At 54.1% G+C, this 19,221-nt stretch overlaps 1 protein-coding gene across 7 annotated transcripts; it reads right to left on the reverse strand.

The window, feature by feature from the left end:
* Positions 1–949: 949 nt before the first annotated feature.
* Positions 950–18,951, reverse strand: TMBIM1 (transmembrane BAX inhibitor motif containing 1). Of its 7 annotated transcripts, none has more exons than XM_063712396.1 (14): positions 18,838–18,881; positions 12,137–12,312; positions 10,422–10,519; positions 8,303–8,544; positions 6,733–6,833; positions 6,010–6,074; positions 5,759–5,812; positions 5,237–5,287; positions 4,656–4,695; positions 4,364–4,401; positions 4,098–4,185; positions 3,738–3,833; positions 2,780–2,833; positions 950–2,371 (listed from the first exon to the last, which is right to left on the reverse strand). In XM_063712396.1, exons 4-14 carry the CDS (start codon positions 8,502–8,504, stop codon positions 2,225–2,227), a joined length of 936 nt encoding a protein of 311 aa, XP_063568466.1. In that variant the 5' UTR covers positions 8,505–8,544; positions 10,422–10,519; positions 12,137–12,312; positions 18,838–18,881; the 3' UTR covers positions 950–2,224.
* Between the last annotated feature and the right edge of the window lie 270 nt (positions 18,952–19,221).

Consider the following 19,221-nt stretch of genomic DNA (forward strand, 5'->3'; position numbering starts at 1 on the left):
TCAGTTTCCTCATTTGTTTTTTTTTTTTGAGATGGAGTCTCGCTCTGTTACCTAGGCTGGAGTGCAGTGGTGTGATCGTCAGCTCACTGCAACCTCCACCTCCTGGGCTCAAGTGATCCTCCTACACCTCAGCCTCCTGAGTAGCTGGGACCACAGGTGAGTGCCACCATGCCCAGTTACTTTTCGTGTTTTTATTTTTTTTTTGGATTTTTTTTTACTTATTTATTTTTTTTTTTGAGACAGAGTTTCACTCTTGTTGCCCAGGCTGGAGTACAATGGCATGATCTCAGCTCACTGCAACCTCCACCTTCTGGGTTCAAGCGATTCTCCTGCCTCAGCCTCCAGAGTAGCTGGGATTACAGGCACTCACCGCCACTCCCAGTTAATTTTTTTTTTTTTGTACTTTTAGTAGAGATGGGTTTCACCATGTTTGGTCTGGCTGGTCTCAAACTCTTGACCTCCGGTGATGCCCCCCCTGCCCTCGGCCTCCCAAAGTGCTGGAGTTAACAGGTGTGAGCCACCGCACCAGGCCCAGTTTCCTCATTTCGTAAGAGATGGGACTGGTGATTTCTAAGACAGGAGTTGACATGGACTGAACCTGCAGTCCATCCCCTCCTCCATCTGCAAAACTGTAGGTATACATACAGCTCTTTGGGGAAGAGAGTTAGCTCTCATGAGCTTTTGGAAAGGGTCCATGGTACAAAAAAGGTCAAGCACTACAGCCAAGAGATCTCTTCCATATCCAGTGATCCAGTGTGATAGGGTTGAGCTCTCCCTTTCCCCACCCAACTCCTGAGCCTTCACTAGTCTATTGCATCCATCCCCGGAAACTGCTGCGGTAAAGTGTATTTGATTACCTTTGGAAAGGTGGGACAGCCCAAGCCAGAATGCAGAAGAAAGAAGTAGATGCTTTGGGCAGAGCCACACATACTCCTGGAGCTATACAGGGTTTTAACTTCTAGACATAAACTTTATTACATTTATAGTTGTATCCCTTTGTGTGATATAGTTAGGATTTCTCTATTAAGTAATTAATCCTAACTATATCCTTGGGCTGATTTGATTTCTGCCCCCACCCGACAGACTGACCCTTGTCCCCCTTCCCCATTCCAGCTCAAGGCACTTAATATTACAAAGAAGGCAGTGGCTGGCTGGAGAGATGGGCCTCAAGTCAGAAATCCCCCAGTGCAACTTAAGACAGAGAGGAGTCACCTTCCTCTTAGGACCCTCCCTGGGTTAGCAGAAGGAAAGAACCCAGAAGTCTTCAGTACCACAGTAGGCTTCAGTATCTCCCTAGCCAGGTGAGGGACCCCCCAGGCATTCTCCCTGCCCGCACCGAGTCTCTCTTCACCCTGGCTACTTCCTGGCCACACATATGACTCTGCCCCTTACTTTCTGCTCTGAGCTGCCTGAATACAGGAAGCAAGAGTTCACTCTGACCAGAGATCCAGAAGCCTGCAAGGAGGCCCCAGCAGCTTTCAAGAATGGGAAGCAGATGGCCACATGTGGCCTGCTCTGTCTTATACCGTCACAAGCCAGGAGCAAGCCCAGGAGAGATGCTACTCCGTGCTGGCCTGTATAGGTTACTTTGCTCGTTCTTTTATCTGTCCCCCATCCCTAACCCAGATAAACAATACATATGTCACTGAAACAAGAAGGGATTGAAGCAAGGAGACCCATGGGCACAGATCTCTTCTACCTTCCTGAGCTAAAAGATGCCAAGCCAAAGGAATACAGGATAATGGCCTATGTGTCCAGGAGGCCAGGGACAAAGCTCTCTGGCTTTGCTGGGGGAAGAAACAGCTCCAACTACGTAGCCAAGAAGCCTGTGACAGAGGTGGGAGAGGAACCTCGTGACCTTGAAGTCACTTCTACCTTTCATATTCCCTTCTAGCTATCGAATAGGCTCTTTTCATCTTCCTCCCAACCCCAGCTGTTAGGAAGAATGTGGTGTCATATAGTAGGTGGTGGGGAGAAGACACATCTTCAGCCTAGTCCCTGCCAAGCCCACCAAGAGCAACAGTTAGTCCCTAGCTCCTCCGTCCCCACCAAGTATCCACACATCCATAGCCAGAGAGGCCACCTGTCTCCAGGACAGAAAGGAAACTGGGCATGTTACTCAAGGGGAAGGAAAGGGGCCTGAAGCCCAGACCACAGTCACAGGGCCCAGCCCTCTAGCTTGGAAGGGAGAGCCCAGGATCGGGTGAAAATGGGGGCTTGTTCCTTAATTGCGATCCCCCATCAGCTGCAGCACAAAGGTGAAGATGTAGATGATGTCTGTGTAAATCTGCAGGGCGCCAGTGATGTAGTCCTCCGGGCTGATGGTGTGCTTCCGGTTCCCCAGGACCAGCTGTGTGTCGTAAGCCAGGAACTGCAAGGATAGAGAAGCCAGAAGTGAGAACTCAGGCATCAGTGTCCAGAGCTCATTTTTGGTCAGCAGATTTGTCCTGGGGGCCTATGCGCCACACAGTGCTTAGGGCCACATTAACGCACTGCATAACATATGGGCTCTACACTGTAGCTGCTCACAGTCTAGGAAAGGAGGCAGACACACCGTTCTCAATATGGCTGACTAGTGTTCTAATAGCTGGCAGCTTGAACAAGAGATGGCAGGAGTGCCCACAAAAATCAATGGAACCTCTGGACAGTAGTCAGAGGAATGGCCTGCTATGGCCCCATTCCCTGCCTCCCAGGCAGTCTAAATTCATGCCCCCTTCCCTAGATTCCTCCCCTCATCCCCTCAGCTCCCCTTCCTAGAGTGGGGCTGGGACCTACTCACCAGGGTGAAACAAATGGCCCCCAGAGCAGCGTAGAGCATGTGGAGCCAGTAAACCTGGGGAAGAAGGGGACAGAGAATGGCATTAGAAACCTCAGCAAACCACAGGCCCGCAGGCCCCAGCTTCCCCCAGGATAGTGGCGTGAGAGTGGGTAGAGCTGGGAAGCTAGCTCTCCATGAAAGGCTACTGCCTTTCCAGATCCTGGAGGAAATTAAGACTGGTGATATATCCAGCAGAGAAAGCAGAGGCCATCCTGCAATGGCTGTATAAAACCAATCTCCAAAGCCAGTCAAGGTACACAAGTGTCTACTATACTTCTAGAAAAAAAGCAGTTGAGTTACAGCTCTGAAGGGGGCAGACCCAGCATTCAATAGACCAGTTCATACAGCCCAGCCTGGGAGGGGTAGACTAAGGAAGAAGGGAGGCCCCCCAACCCCTCTGGTGAGTATCAAAATCCGGGAGCACCCACAGGACAGCCCGCATGACATGCCCACAGGTGGCCGTCCACAGAAGGGCAGAGCTGGCCCATGGGCAGGCAGCCCTCGTGTCCCCATCCTTCCCCTTCGGCACTGTTCTCCCCCAGCTGAACAGAATAAAGGAAATAATTGGATCCAGAAACCCCCAAGGTCCCTTCCACCCAGGCCCATCATCTCAGTCCTCTGGGTTCCTCTCCCAGTCTGCCTCCTAGAACCTGATTCTCAGCTGCCAGGCAGATTGAATCCACCCCTTCCCCTAGGAGTGCAGTGATGCAGTCCAGGGCTTCAGGTGCTCTGGCTCCAAGGCCGCCCATCTCCACATAGAGAGTCTACCCTCACCCAGAAGGATGCTGCCTTCACGTTGGTGCCTTTGCTAGCCAGTCGAGAGGTTCTGGAGGTCAGAGCCCGCCCCGGGGGCCTTTGGGGCCTGCGAGACCGTGCTATATAGGAAGTCTGCCCTGAGCAGCTCTCCTGGGACACTCACATATTGGAAGTAGAGCACAATGCTAGTGACAATCCCAGTCACCATGAGCACAATTCCCAGGACACAGAAGAGGCCTGTGCACGAGGTGAAGTCCACCTGCCAGGAAGGGAGAAAGAAGCACCTGTCAGACGGCTGTAACAACCAGCCCAGTCAGACTGGCCCTGCCAGGGAGTCCCAGTGCTGCCTCCTAGGGGGGATGGGAGTGCCCACAACATTCTAAGGACAGAAACAGGACACAGTTTTGTAGGTGCAGATGAGAAGGGGATCAGATCTCTAGGGAACATCCCTAGTGTACAGGGGTCCCAGCCTGATAAGAAAGGGGAGTCGGGGGGGCCAGGGAAGGGCCCTCCATGCCCTCACCTTGGTCTGAAAGCAGAAGATGGTGACTGAAATGGATACCACCGCAGTGATGATCATTGCAATGATGACGGCTTTGGTTTGGTACATACTGGGGAGAAGCAGGAGTTACAGACAAGAGGCATTAAGCCACGTATGAGTGACTTCAAAATCACCACTTCAGAGGGGACCTGCCCAGAATCCACCCACGCAGCTGGCTGCCGGCCCAGGAACACCCCACTCCCCACAATACACATTTCCCAAGAGTGGTGCTTTATCCCTGAATGTACCTGGAAATGGTGCCTGTCATGAAGCCCATGGCAAAAGTCTAAGGGAAGGAGAGAGACAAGAATGAAACACTTGAAGGAAGGCAGGGCGCTGGGGGAGTGGCCATGGTGGCCTCTGCCAAAGCTGGGGAACGCCACCAAGTTAGAGGCAGCCACAGAGGAGAGCAGAACAGGAGGCCTAGATAAGGTGGGGGAGACAGCCAGAACATCCTTCTGAAGTGGGTCCCCATCCCTTCCCTGGGAGCAGTCTCCCTCACAGCATCTCCACACCCTCCTGCCACCCTTCTAGACTTACAAAAAGGGTCAGCAGGATGATGTTCCATGGGAAACGGCGTCTGAAGGGAAAGAGAAGCCTTGATTAAATGACTTGGGGCCCCTCAGGTGTCAGAGGCTTCTGCAGCAGAAGGAAGTGCTTGGCTCCTGTGCCTGGAGGATTAAGCCTTGACTCCAAGGAGGGAGGTTGGCATGGCCTTTGGCACCTGTTCAGGTGTGGTACGCAGGGACAACATGGGCCAATGGGACAGACCTGTGCTGTGGCGCCAAAACACCTAGATTGGTTTGCAACTCTTACACTGACTGCCTGTGTGACGGGGAGAAAGCTACTCAGCCTCTTTAAGCCTCAGGTTCTTCCTATTTGTTAACTGGCTAAAATGCTACCTGTCTTGCAGGGTTACTATAAGAGTGACAGCTAGTTAGCTCCTGCACACACATGGTCCTTTGTATACACCTGAAGAGTAGCTGTCATCATCATCCTCCTCCTCATTTCTTGTAAGTTTCCATTCAGCTGCTATAAAGGAATCCTTTTTCTTTCCAAAATACTCGGCCCCCATCCCAATCCCTGTCACCCCTCTCACTGTCTAAGTCTCTGGGACTCACCTGGGTCCCTGGCAGCAGGCAAGGATCAGGTAGGTGACAACGAAGACAGCACTGGGGAGAAAGAGATGGGGAAGCAGTTCAGGCCCAAACCTGCCCCGTCTGGCAGCACATACCAGGCCAGTGATTTGGGGCCCAAATAGCTATTTGGAAGTCTGAGGGGAAGCGACTCAACAGGAAGCAAGACAAGATTACCCCCAGCCAGGGTCACTGAGATGCTTTGAAGCACCAGGCTCCGGCCAGGAAGGAGGTCTGGGGAGGCTGCAGCTGATGGGCTGAGAGGACATGGGGGCTGCAGCGCAGCATGCACACCACCACCAGCAGGTCCCACTCTTGCTCTCAAGTTCTAGGGGTCTGCTACTCATCTGGGCACGCACACCCACACCCTCTGGCATGGGAAACTGGCACCAACTTGGGGGCCCTCTCAAAAAGCATTTTGATCTTGCCCTGAGCAAAGCTGGTCACCTAGAAACAGAAGCTGCCACCCCTGCCTCCCTGCCCAACCACAGAGGAGCACACACTCACTAGGACACGTAGTAGACAGCCACATTTCTCCTCACAAAGGCGCTGACAGGTTCCCTGTGGGGCACAGGAGGACAGGAGGAGTCACCCTGAGGCTTGTCTGCCCCACCCAGGCCAGCCAGGCAGCCCTGGCTTCACCTTCTCTTACTGCCCATGGTCACCCTGAGAGCAGGGCCCACCGCCACCCACACTCCCAGCAGGTGACCCAGAACCCCCAGGGCAGTAGGAGTGGGTGGCAAGGCCTAGAGACTTACACAAAGGTGAAGATAGCGATGATGGCCACAGTGATGAGCAGCTGCACGGAGATGATGGAGTAAACCTGGACACAGAAGGCCGGGCATGGGTCACCATCCGGCACCCCTGGCCTCCCCCAGAAAGCTGCCAGCCCCCAATACTTTCCTCCCACTCAAGAACCCTCCCTAGCTGCAGCCTGGCCCAGAGGCGACCCCAGTGAGATGCCTGGCTCAGAGGCTATGTGCGCTTCTTCCTCAGCACCCCTCCCATGCTCCCTGCCATCTCCCCTCCTGTCCAACACCAGCCTCGGTGACTACCGACTTGCCCTGCCTGGCCACCATGCTCTACCAGTATGGCCTCTGCACTCCCAGCAGCTCAGTCTGCATGCTCTATGCAGCTGTGAGATGGAGAGGGTGGGTTACAAGTGAGTAGGATCATTTCTGGCTCCAAGCTGCCTATAGTCTAAGGGGAGAAAGATGTCTGGGGAAGGCGGGCACTGTGGCAGAGCCCACCTAGGAGATTCTCCCAGACTGAATGTGTCTTCCCAAAACATGGTCAAGAAGAGAGGGAACCCTGGAGTTAAAGAAGCCCGGTGCCCCTCTGAGAAGCAGACAAGGCTAGAGAAGACAGGCAGCCAGCGTATTTCATGGAATTGATGCCCTGGGGCTACTGTGGCCTACCCACTCCCCATTCCCACAGCCTGAGGGGCCCCAGGTACACCCAACTCCCAGCACGTATCTTACCTTTCGGATAAAAGTGTGTCGCACTTTCTGGTCATCCCACTCTCCAGGCCCGAAGCTATCACTCACCGCTCTCTCCTCCCCATCATAGCCATGGCCTGGGCCTAGGGACAAATGACACTTGACCAGCTGGGGACCTGAGACATGTGGCGTCAATCCCAAAGCCTCCCTGACAATCTCAAAGTCTCAGGTATCTCCAGCCAAAAGACAAGTGTTATAACAGTAACTCTTCTCCCAAGCTGGGGTCCTCTAGACACCCTCAGAGTGACCCAGACCTGGCCTGTCACGAGGGGGCTTAGGTGGGGAACGTTCCTCGCATGCATCTGTGGAGGGCTCCTCTGTGCCCAGCCCATGCCACTTGGGGTTCACTGGGGGGTCACGATGTAGTGGGGAAGACAGGCAGGAGCAGGTGCGGGCATCCACTGGGGCAGCCAGCCAGGGCAGAACAGGGGACGGGAATAGAGGGTCGGAGAAAAGCAGGGCAGCAGAATGCAGTTTGTGCAGCAGCAGGGATAGAGGTGAAGACAGGGATCTGCATCAGCCTCACAGAGGCAGGTGTGCAGAGGGTGTGCGTGACTGTGCAGGACCCATGTACAGATCCGCACCAGCGCACATGTCCAGGTGAGAACTGGCTGACACCCCTCTGGGGTTCAGAGATGCTGCAGGGCTGCAAACATTCCCTGAATGCCTGAATGCCTCTTTGGGAACTACTTTTAAAATCCACACTTGAGCCACCCAGGAAGACTCACTGCACTCTAACTTCACCTCATTTCCTTTTTTTTTGAGACGGAGTTTCAGTCTTGTTACCCAAGCTGGAGTGCAAAGGCATGATCTCGGCTCACTGCAACCTCCACCACCTCCCAGGTTCAAGCAATTCTCCTGCCTTAGCCTCCCGAGTAGCTGGGATTACAGGTGCACGCCACCACGCCCGGCTAAGTTTTTGTATTTTTAGTGGAGATGGGGTTTTGCCATGTTGCCCAGGCTGGTCTCGAATTCCTGACCTCAGGTGATCTGCTCACCTCAGCCTCCGAGAGTGCTGGGATTACAGGCGTGAGGCACCGCGCCTGGCCTCACCTCATTTCTGACCAAACACAGCATGTCCCTGCCATGATGTTTACCAAACTTGGCTCCAAATGTCTTTTGCAAAAGTCAGATTTCACTTTAAAGGATGAGGAAAGTGGTTCAGGTTCCCAAAGGAGTTCCTAAGGAAGTCGACAGGTCTGGGAGGTGGCAGCAGCTTGTTGGCAGCTTGTTGGGAAACAGAGCTGGTGCCCTGAGGTAACCCCTCAGGAATCATGACTTGGCCCAGCCCCATTCTCCTGTGGTGTGTACGTTCTGGGACATGCCTCATGGATCTCCTTGAACAAAGGGGCCAGCAAGTGGCTGGGGGCCAGTTGCTGAGGGAAAAAGTGGAGGGTAACAAAGACAGAAACAGAGGGAGAGATCTCAACAGAGAAGATGAGAAAAGGGATTTAAGGGGAACTAGAAGAGAAAAGGGGCAGGAGGTGGTGGCCTCATCTGCTCCAAGTGCTGTCCCTCCCACCCACCCTCCATCTGCCCTTCCAGGACTCACCATAGTTCATGGGCATCGGGTGGATGGGGGGCATGGGCTGTGGGTAGCCAGCAGGGTGACCGTAGCCAGGCTGCGGGTAGCCAGGGTAGGCAGGATACCCTCCTGGCAGGACGGATGGCTGCCCATAGCCCCCAGGGGGCGGAGGGCCTGGGTACAGGGGGTTGCGGTCCTCATATGGTGGTGGAGCGCTGGGGCTGGACATGGCCGCTCACGGGCTGAGGGGGAACCCCAGCTGCTGGGACCTGAAATGGGAGAGGAGAAAAGCAATCGTGAATGCCCAGGCCCAGCTCACTCAGCCTCGTGGCCCCACTTCCAGCCTTGTCCAGGCTGCCTCCGTGGAGAGGAACACCTCCTATTTTCTCCTTAGAGGGCAGCGTGTCATTTGCTGTCCACAGGCCACCTCCCCACCAACTGGGCTCCTGTCCCTCCTGCCTTTGCGTCTGCTTTTTGTCCACAGGCCTCTCACTATGCAGCTCCCCAGCCATAGGAAAGCAGGAGGAAGGATTTGCTGAGGAGAGAGGCAACCAGGGAGCCTGGGAACTCCCTGTTCTAGTTTAAGAAAACCTTCCAGTGTTGGTGGCTTGATGGCAGAACCAGCGAAGAAGCCAGATGGCCCAGGCACAGCCTCCTGGCGACTCACAGGGCCAGCTGGGACCCTCTGAAAGGGGTCAGCTCTGCCACTGCCACAGCTGACGGGGATGCCAGGCCTGGAAGCCAGAGCTGGGTTGGAGCCAAGGCTCAAAGTGGAGAGCCGGGGGGAGAAGTGGAGGAAAACAAGCTAGCCCCAGTGCCAGAGCTGCCAGGCCCCGAGGAGGAAGGGATCCAGGGACCCGGGGGCCAGTGGCAGACTGAGTCAGGAAGCCTGAGAAGCAGGGGTGGGTGGTACAGGGGCTGGGGGCGGGGAGGCTGTGCCAAAGGGCCAGCTTGAGACAGGATTTTCTGGTTCCTTCAAATAACAGCGGTGGCGTGTCAGAAAGGCATGTGGCAGCCTGCGACCATGGCTGCTCTCTGGCCTTGCTAGGGAAGAGAGAGTGAGTGCACGGCCTCTCGCCCTCCCCCTCCCCCTCACCCCGGAGGAGGAGACAGATGTTCTGAATCCCAGGCTCTCTGTGAGTTCCACCTGTCTTCCAGGTGCAGTGCTAGCAGGGAGGAGAAAGAGCTGAGGCGTCAGGCCACAAGGTCAAAGGAATGCCTTCCCTGCAGCAGGAAGAGCCCCATAGCCAGGGGAGGGCCAAGAAACCAGGGGGAGGGAACCCCAAACTGGAGTTGGAAGGGACCTCGAGGCCATAAGCCCCAAATGCTCACTTCAGATGAGAGAATGCAGGCCCTGAACAGGGAAGTGATTCCCCTGAACAGGGAAGTGATTCCCCAGAACACCAGAACTCGCAGGTCAGTGGCATAACCAGGACGGAGGCCTTCCAGATCCTGGGTCCAGGTCCTTCATGTTATGCGGTGCTCTTATGCCTCCTCTGCCAGTTACTGTCCTCTGGGCCTGGTGGTCCCCTCTGAGGTAGCAGAGATACAGGCTTAGGAGGAGCTAAGGAAGCCCCTAGAGGGGCCCTGCATCCCCAGTAAGGACAAGCCCTGGCAGTCTGGGCTTGACAGGGCCACCACCTCTTCTAGAGCATACAGGGGGCTTTAGGATCCCCAAGGAGGACACCCCCAGACGCAGGTCAGCAGACACCAGAGGCTCTCAGAGGCTCTGCTGGAAGCAAGAGAGACCAGCGTCTCTTTTTAGGGCACATTGCACAGTTCGGGGATCAAATAAAGGACTGTCTTATCTCTTCTCTCTCATGACAACTGGGATAATTCAGAGAGGGGAAGGTGGCAGGGAGGGTTGAGGAGGGGGAATTGAATAAAAGTCCAGGTCTCTAAGTGGGTTATTTTGAGGAAAGCTGTTCTCCATCTCCCTAGAGGGGCTGGGATAGAACCAGGGCAAGAATGTCAGGTCAGAAATACAAAGCTAGCAGGGTGCAGTAACTCACGCTTGTAATCGCAGCACTTTGGAAGGCTGAAGTGGGCAGATCATAAGGTCAGGAGTTCGAGACCAGCCTGGCCAACATAGTGAAACCTTGCTCTACTAAAAATGCAAAAATTAGCCAGGCATGGTGGTGTGTACCTATAGTCCCAGTTACTCAGGAGGCTGAGGCAGGAGAATCACTTGAACCTGGGAAGCAGAGGTTGTGGTGAGCTGAGATCGTGCCACCGTAGTCCAACCTGGGCAACAGAGTGAGACTCCATCTCAAAAAAAAAAAAAAAAAAAAAAGGCACTGGCCAGGAAGGCTCTGTGGGCAGAAACCCCAACCATGATGTCACCATGACGTGTCCCAGCATCTCCTCAGGGTGCACCTCTGTGAAATAAGGTGGGGGCCACACGATCTCTAAGCCCACTGCCCCCTCTAACAACAGACTATGATTCTGGGAACTCGGCTCTGCAGGGTCTGACCTTTGCTCGGCCAGAGAGCTGCCCCTGCTCCCTCCTCTGAGCCAAGAAGGGCAAACAGGTAACTTTCCAGACCAAGGGGCTGTGGCAGCCACCGGGTGAAAGGTGACTCAGAGAGAGAAGGGTCAGCCTTGGATGGGCCGCCGGGACTCCAAGGTTCTGGTGCAGCTCAGCGGGTGCTGACTCAGAGCTTCACTCCTGCCTCCCTTGTCCCTCCCTTTCAGGCTTTTGGTTTCAGAAGCATGTGCTAGTAGGCCTGCCTACACACAGCAGTTTCCAGGCCAGTCCTCCGGGTACCTCAGCCACCAGCCTATCCACACCAGAAACCACCATGACCACTTCAACTCACTATGCCTCAGTTTCTTCACCTGGAAAATGGGTCTCACACTAGTAATAGTACCCTCCACAGGGTTGCTATAAAAATTAAGTGAGAAAATACACATAGAAGGCCGGGCACAGTGGCTCATGTGTGTAATCTCAACACTTTGAGAGGCCAAGGCAGGTGGATCACCTGAGATCAGGAGTTCGAGACCAGCCTGGCCAAATGATGAAACCCCGTCTCTACTAAAAATATAAAAATTAGCTGGGCATGGCAGCAGGCGCCTAGAATCCCATTTACTCGGGAGGCTGAGGCAGGAGAATCGATTCAACCTGGGAGGCGGAGGTTCCAGTGAGCCACGATCGCACCACTGCACTCTAGCCTGGGTGACAGAGTGAGACTCTGTCTCGAAGAAAATAAAAAAGAAAATACACATAAAGTGCTTAGAATGAAACCCGACCCCTGATCAACAGGGATAAAGGTTGGTTATTTTCATTAAATCCTTACAACAGTCCAGCAAGTTAATACTGTTATTATTATTCCCATTTACAAATGAAGAGATTGAGGCACAGAAGAATTAAATCACTTGGCCAAGATAACCTAGCTAGAGTGTGACGAAGTCAAAATGAGCCCCAAGACTGACTCCCAAGCCCCTGCTCTTAATCCCTCACCTGAAAACACCCTGTCTATCCAACCTTCTCATCACTTCTGCCATAGCTTCCATCTAAAACCCTCTCGTGACAACAGGAGGCTGACACAAGTGGAAGCCAAACTACTCAGGCCCTCCACACCACCACGGGGCTCACAGCCTGGCCAACGGCCCCGGGAGAAGAGGGTGGCCCAGGCTTGGAGATACATAAAGGTCAGAGCTGAAAAGAAACTCACCCAAGGCCAGCCAACCCCTCACTTTACCAACTAGACAGCCACAGCACAAGGACCTGTCCTTGGTTACCGAGTTGGTCCTGGGGACAGGACGAGATCCTAGCTGTCTACATAGAGAGACCTGGACACAGGAGAGGAAACCCCAGCATTAACGCTAGCCAGGGGAGTTGCTAAACTCAGCCACACTCACCTCTGAGCAGTGCCAAGAACACTGTCAGACTGGCAAGAGCCTCCGGGGCCCAGGGCTGCCGGGTTTGGCAGCTTTAGAGCCTGCTCTTAGGCTCCTGCCCAGCCTCCATGAGGGCCCTGGCCACTTCCACATCAGCGAGGCCTCCGCTAGGGATGAGGTTTGGGGCTGGCATCTGCCTAGGTAGCAGCAAAGGGGGAAAGGGTCAGTGTTGACTTTCGTAGCTATGTCTAAGGGTGGAGGCTGGAGAAGAATGGAGGGTAAGGGAAGGAGGGAGAAGGGGAGAGAGATCACGAGATTGACAGAGAGTGAGGACTAGAAATCAGATCTGGGTTCTGCCAGCAGCTACTAGAGGGGCTCACAGTCTGCAGGGACTTTCAGGTCCCCACTGGAAGCCTGAATTTTCCCAAAATACAGCAGGCATTCACCATCTGCTTGTTTTTGTTTTTGTTTTTTGTTTTGGTAGAAACGGGGTTTCACCATGTTGGCCAGGCTGGCAAACTCCTGGCCTCAAGTGATCCACCCACCAAGGCCTCCCAAAGTGCTGGGATTACAGGCGTGAGCCACTGTGTCTGGCCCACCTTCTGCTTGAAGGAACTCCAGCAACGTGGAGCAAGCCCCTTGTCTGCAGACAGCTCGAATCATTAGAACATTCTTCCTTGCCTCACAATGCCTATTATCAAGGCATTCAGACTGTGCCCTATCCTTGCCCATTATAGATCTAAGTTTGCTCCCCTCTCAGGGCCCCAGTCCCCCATTAGGAAGGAACCAGAGCCCCTGCTTTCCACCACAGCAGTGGCACAAGTGGGTGAGCTCAGACAGCAGGACTTGCTGGGTGTCAAGGTTTTCAGATGCAGAGGCGGAAGCACCTCCTCCCCTGGAGCCCTCTCAGTGTGGTAATCCTGCTGTCGGCCTACTGAGGCCCCGGTTGGGGCTCTCCTGGGGGTATCTGAAGGGTTAAGGCTCCGGAATCTGCAGAGGAGGCCTGAGCTATTGGGGTTACAGCAAGAGCAGAGTGTGTGTACTGGAGGGAGGGATGGAAAGGAGCGGCTGACTGGTCCAGGCAGCCTGCCCTCCTCCCTGCCAGGGACGGATGCCCAGAGTGGAAAAAATAGCTCAGAATGCACATCTCAGGAAACCCCACCCAGCAGGCGCAGGAGCACAGCCCAGATCTGATGATTTGTTCCCCTCCCTTTTCCTTTATCTGCCCCCACAAGAAAACACTTTATCCTCCTACCCCAGGGCACAGCTGACCTCATAGCCACGAGAGCAGATGAGTAAAAAGATATACCCAGGAGTGTCTGGGCAAGTCACCAGGCCTGATTCTGCACCAAGGGGGCCCAGAATCAACTAAATATCCTTCCATCAGCCTGGACTTTGGGACTAAGAGGATGAAGCCACAGGGATCTAAACACTAAAATATCAGAGCTGGCTTAGACTTTGGATCTCACCTGATCATTTGACAGACAAGGAACCCCAGAGCCAAGAAAGTTCCTGCTCCACCCCAGAACAGCCCTCTTCTTGGTCATGGGTTTGGAACTTCCCTTCCCAGCCCCACCCACTCTCTGAGTGATAGACACCAGCACACACCCTCTCCCAAGGAGGAGCCAGAACAAGCTACCATTCTCTCAGTTCTCTAGTGACCTCTCGGCTCAGAAACAGTTAAGACCGGGCCGGGTGCAGTGGCTCACGCCTGTAATCCCAGCACTTTGGGAGGCCGAGGCAGGTGGATCACGAGGTCAGGAGATCAAGACCATCGTGGCCAACATGGTCAAACCCCATGTCTACTAAAAAATACAAAAAATTAGCTGGGCGTGGTATCGCACACCTGAAGTCCCAGCTACTTGGGAGGCTGAGGCAGGGGGATCGCTTGAACCCGAGAGGCAGAGGTTGCAGTGAGCCAAGAACACGCCATCACACTCCAGCCTAGGCAACAAGAGTGAAACCCCGTCTCAAAAAAAAAGACTGCCAGCCCTCGACTTCTGGCCCCCAACTCGAGGCCACCCCTCCCAGCCCCCTCTCTAGCCAGAGTGGCCTCTCTCTGGACCCATGGAGACTGAGGGGTGGCTCCAAGCTCCCAGGAGGGAGAGGCCATCCTGGGGATCACGAGAGGACCCAGGCACCACAGCTCCGCCACCCTTGTCTGGAGCAGAATCCCGTGATCAGAATGGTAATCTCAGGTTACCCCACCCAAGTCAGGATGGCCTGGGAGTACAGATAAGGGAAGAGGAAGCCATTAGCAGGCTGATGCTATAACACTTCTGAGCACAGTCCCTGTTCACTTCCTTCTTTGTTTCATCATCTCCTGTCTTTTCATTGAACTTCAAGAATAGGAGGGGAAAGAGACAGACAAAGGAGACTGATAACTAACCCCAATAAAGAACTAGGGAAGGGGCCAGGCATGGCGGCTCACGCCTGTAATCCCAGCACTTTGGGAGGCCAAGGTGGGCGGATCACGAGGTCAGGAGATCGAGACCATCCTGGATAACACGGTGAAACCCCATCTCTACTAAAAAATACAAAAAATTAGCTGGATGTGGTGGCAGATGCCCGTAGTCCCAGCTACTCGGGAGGCTGAGGCAGGAGAATGGCATGAACCTGGGAGGCGGAGCTTGCAGTGAGCCAAGATGGCGCCACTGCACTCCAGCCTGGGCAACAGAGGGAGACTCTGTCTCAAAAAATAAATAAATAAAATAACTAGGGAAGGAAGGCAACCACTTAGAGTAGTTGAACCACTTCCAGTACTTGCTATATAACTAAAAAAGTACAGGTTGAATATCCCTCATTTCCAAAATCCAAAATGCTCCACAATCTGAAACATTTTGAGTACCAAGATGACACTCAAAGGAATGCTCACTGGAGCATTTCTGATTTCAGATTTTCAGATTAGAGATGCTCAACTGGTAAGTATAATATACATAGCCCCAAATCCGAAAAAATCCAAAATCCATGTGCTTCTGCCACTGTAGATGTCTGCCCCCATGGCTATCGTGACTATATGCTTGAGTAGGAGAGTAAAGTGTTTTCTTGGGGGTGGAAGGGAGTTGGAGTGGGTAAAGGAAAAGGGAGGGAAGGAAATTGTCAAAATGGTCCCATTTTGGATAAGAGACACTCAGCCTATAGTAACTAAGGCACATCTGATCCTTGCAACAGTGCTGTGAGGTATTCTTACCCTCATCCCACTCTATAGATGAGATAACTGAAATTCAGAAAAAAAGGGATCTAGGGTCCCCACAGCAGGCAAACAGCAGAGATGAGTTTAAGCATAGATCTCATGCCTGATTTAAAATTCAGCCTCTTTGCTTTTATATCAGGCAGGAGTAGAAGCCCCTGAGGCACCTGTAGCAGGCACCTGCGTGAATAGGCAGCACCAGGGTGGGGCTGAGGCAGCAAAGATCAAAACGATAGAGAGAAAGGACTTGAGCAAGCTGTTGTGGCTACCATTATTTCTTTCCCCTGCGGAAAGTTGATCTGAAGCCTGGGTCCTGGGCTAGGAGGTGGGGACCCGAGTTCTTGTCCTGGCTTTGGGACTGACTCCACTGTGAGAGCCACATCTCTAGACCCAGTTTTAACATCAGTAAGACAATTCCCCTCAAATGAAAGAATGGCCAGGTGCGGTGGCTCATGCCTATAATCCCAGCGCTTTGGGAGGCCGAGCCGGGCGGATCACTTGAGGTCAGATGTTCGAGACTAGCCTGGCCAACATGGTGAAACCTCGTCTCTACTAAAAATACAAAAATTAGCCGGGTATGGTGGCACATGCCTATAATCCCATCTTCTCGGGAGGCTGAGGCAGGAGAATCGCTTGAACCCAGGAGATGTAGGTTGCAGTGAGCCGAGACCATGCCACTGCACTCCAGCCTGGGTGACAGAAAAAAAAAAAACAAAACTGAAAGATCAAAGTCCACTCTGCCAGTTTCTGATTCTGAATGAACAGCCTAACAGGAGGCTTCAGGGCAGAATGGCATGGCTCCCCAAGAACCTACACCGGGGGGTCACTACTGATATGCAACTGTTTCCAAGGACATCTTCAGAGGCAGAAGTACATGGCATGTTCTCAGTATGGGGCTGTCCACACCCTCCCAAACTGTCCCCATAATGCTGTCTGGACCCTACGGCCAGCTCTTCCTGGGTGATCAGTTACACCCGAGCTAAACAGTATATAACACTCTAGAAAAGAAAGAGTAGGAGGCAGGAAGTCCACTGACCTGGGTTCATGAACTAGCTGCAGGAATCCAGGCAAATGACCTCCCCTGGCCTCCTTCTATCCCTAAATCAGCCCACACGGGGGAAAGGAGTAGTGACTTGTTTATGGGAGCCAGAGTGGAGAAACAGAATCACCTAGCCAGGCATTTCCCAGACTATTCTAAAGAACACGCCCCAGGAGACATTAATGGATGAGTGCTGGAAACAGATGACTCTTGAGAAACAATCCACACCCCCTTCTTGGAAATTCACAGTGGCATATTCTGCCCCTGAGAAGTCCTGCAGTAAGCAACCCTGTTCAGCTTTGTTTAACCCAGTGTTCCTTCAAACTCCCTTAAGCCTGAGCCACTTTTATCAAGGCAAACCTATTAACACCCTGTGGGATGCTGACCCAGGCCACCTTTGTATTACAGACACCCAACCCTGAGAATCATTCATATCCTAATTCCTCGTCTCTTAAAACCTCTGTGCGTACACCCAGCTGCCCCTCAGAGCAGTCACATGAAGTACTAGACATGCCCTCTCACTCTCAGGGGGTCAGCCCAGTGCCAGGATCTCTGGCGAGGATCCTCCCCTTCCCCCATTCCACACAGCTGCTATCCCACCGTGGGATTTACTGCCAAGGGCTGGGGGACATATCCAGCTACCGCAGAACCAGGAAACGGGCACCCCAACCTCACCTCTGTGCAACGGGGCAAAGCACAAATCATTACAGACAAAAGTGGGAGCTCATTAATATCTCCCTTCCCACCAATGGAGGTACCTGCCACTGTAGCCTGTGGACTTCCGGATATCATTTCTACTTCAAAACAAGACCCAGGTTTTGGCCTAGAATCCCAGAATCTTAGGGTTGGAAGATTCTGTCAAGGTCATCCCTTCCACTGTGTCCCCAACAGAATAGGTCCAGAAGGCCCATGTCATGGTCAGCCATGTTGTTAGCAGAACTTCTTCCCAGAGAATTGTATGAGCTTCCACTCTCTGGTCCTCCCAGTTCAGCCCTCTGAAAACACACAAGTATGTGTGTTTCCCTTCTCTGTGGCTTCTGCTGTTTCTGAAAGGCCCAGGGTGAGGCCTGCGGTTGGAGGTGCTCTGAGGTAGACAGCGTCTGGCTGAGGCACCCATTCCCAGGGGAGGAGGCTGAGCCCAGATGGCTATTACCCCAGCTCATGACATGAGGCTCTCCCAACACTTACAGGATAACCCATCATTACCTCTCTGATGTGCTCGTTTTTACAAGTGAGGCCTTGAGGTCATAGCACAGAAAGACAGGGCCCCTGACACTGTGGTCCTGCCTCTTCCATTTAAGCTATAAACTGGTTCTCTGGATCCTCATGACTGGAGAGACAGAGAGAAGGCAGGTGAGGAGGAAGTATGGCTCCCCCTTTGCGCCAATAAAGCAGCCCCAGGAGGCACCTGGCTCCCCTGCCACCACTGGCCAGCCCAAAGTCGCCAGCTTGGAAACCAAAGCTCACTAATGAGATGAATATTTCAGAGCCCAGAGAACTAGACACCTGAGGGCCCTTCCATGACATCTGGCTCTGACCTGCATTCCCAGGCCTACTTATCCCATGTCCAGGGTGCTCAGGTAGAACCCCAAACTCCTGGGTACCACGCAGAGGCCACAGAGGAGGGAGAGGAGATGAAGTCCCCATAGGACAAGAATTGGTGCCGACCCCACAAGGTCAGGGCCTGGCCTCCCAGCAGCCTCCCTCTGCTTCCTCCCACTGGTCCCTGGCTCCTGCCCCAGTCTCTCCATTTGCTCTCCCTTTTCCCGTTTTCCTGTTTTGTTTTCACTCTAACCCAAACAAGTCACGAGGAGGATGTTACTCCCCTGTAGTTCCCTGAACCCAGCCGGGAAACAGTGGCTGGAAGTGGGACTGGCAGAGGACAAAGTCATGGTGATAGAGGTGGCCACTTCCCCATGCCAAACACTTGAGCTGCTCATTGGCTTCTGCCCCAGCTGCAAGCTAGGACCCCCCTTCCCCACCCCTTAAATATTCACCTGTCTACACCGAGACTGGCCTCAGCGCGTGTGGGGGCAATCTGGGGTCCGTGCCAGGCCCTGGCTGTCTCCCCTCCCTCTTCCCTCTTCTCACCAGCTGAGGGCCATGAAAGCCCTCATCCCACACAGCTGGCCACTCGGGCTGGCATGGTGGATAGGCCCTGCGACAGAGAGGCCACTCGTGCCCGAAAGAGGGGACACGAGGACACCCCCAGACCCTGGCTCCGCTCACCAGTGCCCACCACACGCTGCTGGGCTCCCAAGGCTAACCAGGTGCCACAGACCCGGCCGCCCACCCGCGCGCCCAGGGAGAGCGAAACGCCAAGGGCCAGACGGGAAGATCCCCATCTGGAACGGGCTCCTTGGGCCCAGGTGCGGGCAAGCCGGGAGCGCGCTCCGAAAAGTTTAGGCGCCCCGGCGCATGGCCGCCCCAGCCCTGGACCAGTCCCCACCGCCCACAGTCCCCAACGGCGCCGGCCCCGGCCCCCTGGCTTGCCTGCGCCGTTCCAGACGGAGCGTTCCTGGCCTCGGAGTGTTGCAAGTCCTCCCGGGCCGGGCAGGGCTAGGCTCGGCTGGGGCTCCGCGCCCCGCCCCGTCGCGCCGGCCTCGAGGGGCGGGGCGTCAGGGCGCCGCCAGGGGGCGCAGGGGTCTGTCCCGGGCGCGCGCGCCTCTCAGAGCCCCGACGACGCCTCACTAATAACACAGGGGTGTATTTTCGGATTTAAAGGCAATACATGATACTGACAGGAAGCTAGAAAAAACACAGAAATGCAGGGAAGAAAGTAACTTCTCTCCACCCCTCCTAGTTCCCAGGCGGAAGCGTTCGCTTTGGGTCCTTCTTTGGCTATTACATTTCTGTATGTATTTTGTTTTTCTACAG

The sequence above is a fragment of the Pongo abelii genome, chromosome 11 (assembly GCF_028885655.2).
Source record: "Pongo abelii isolate AG06213 chromosome 11, NHGRI_mPonAbe1-v2.0_pri, whole genome shotgun sequence".
NCBI lineage: Eukaryota > Metazoa > Chordata > Mammalia > Primates > Hominidae > Pongo > Pongo abelii.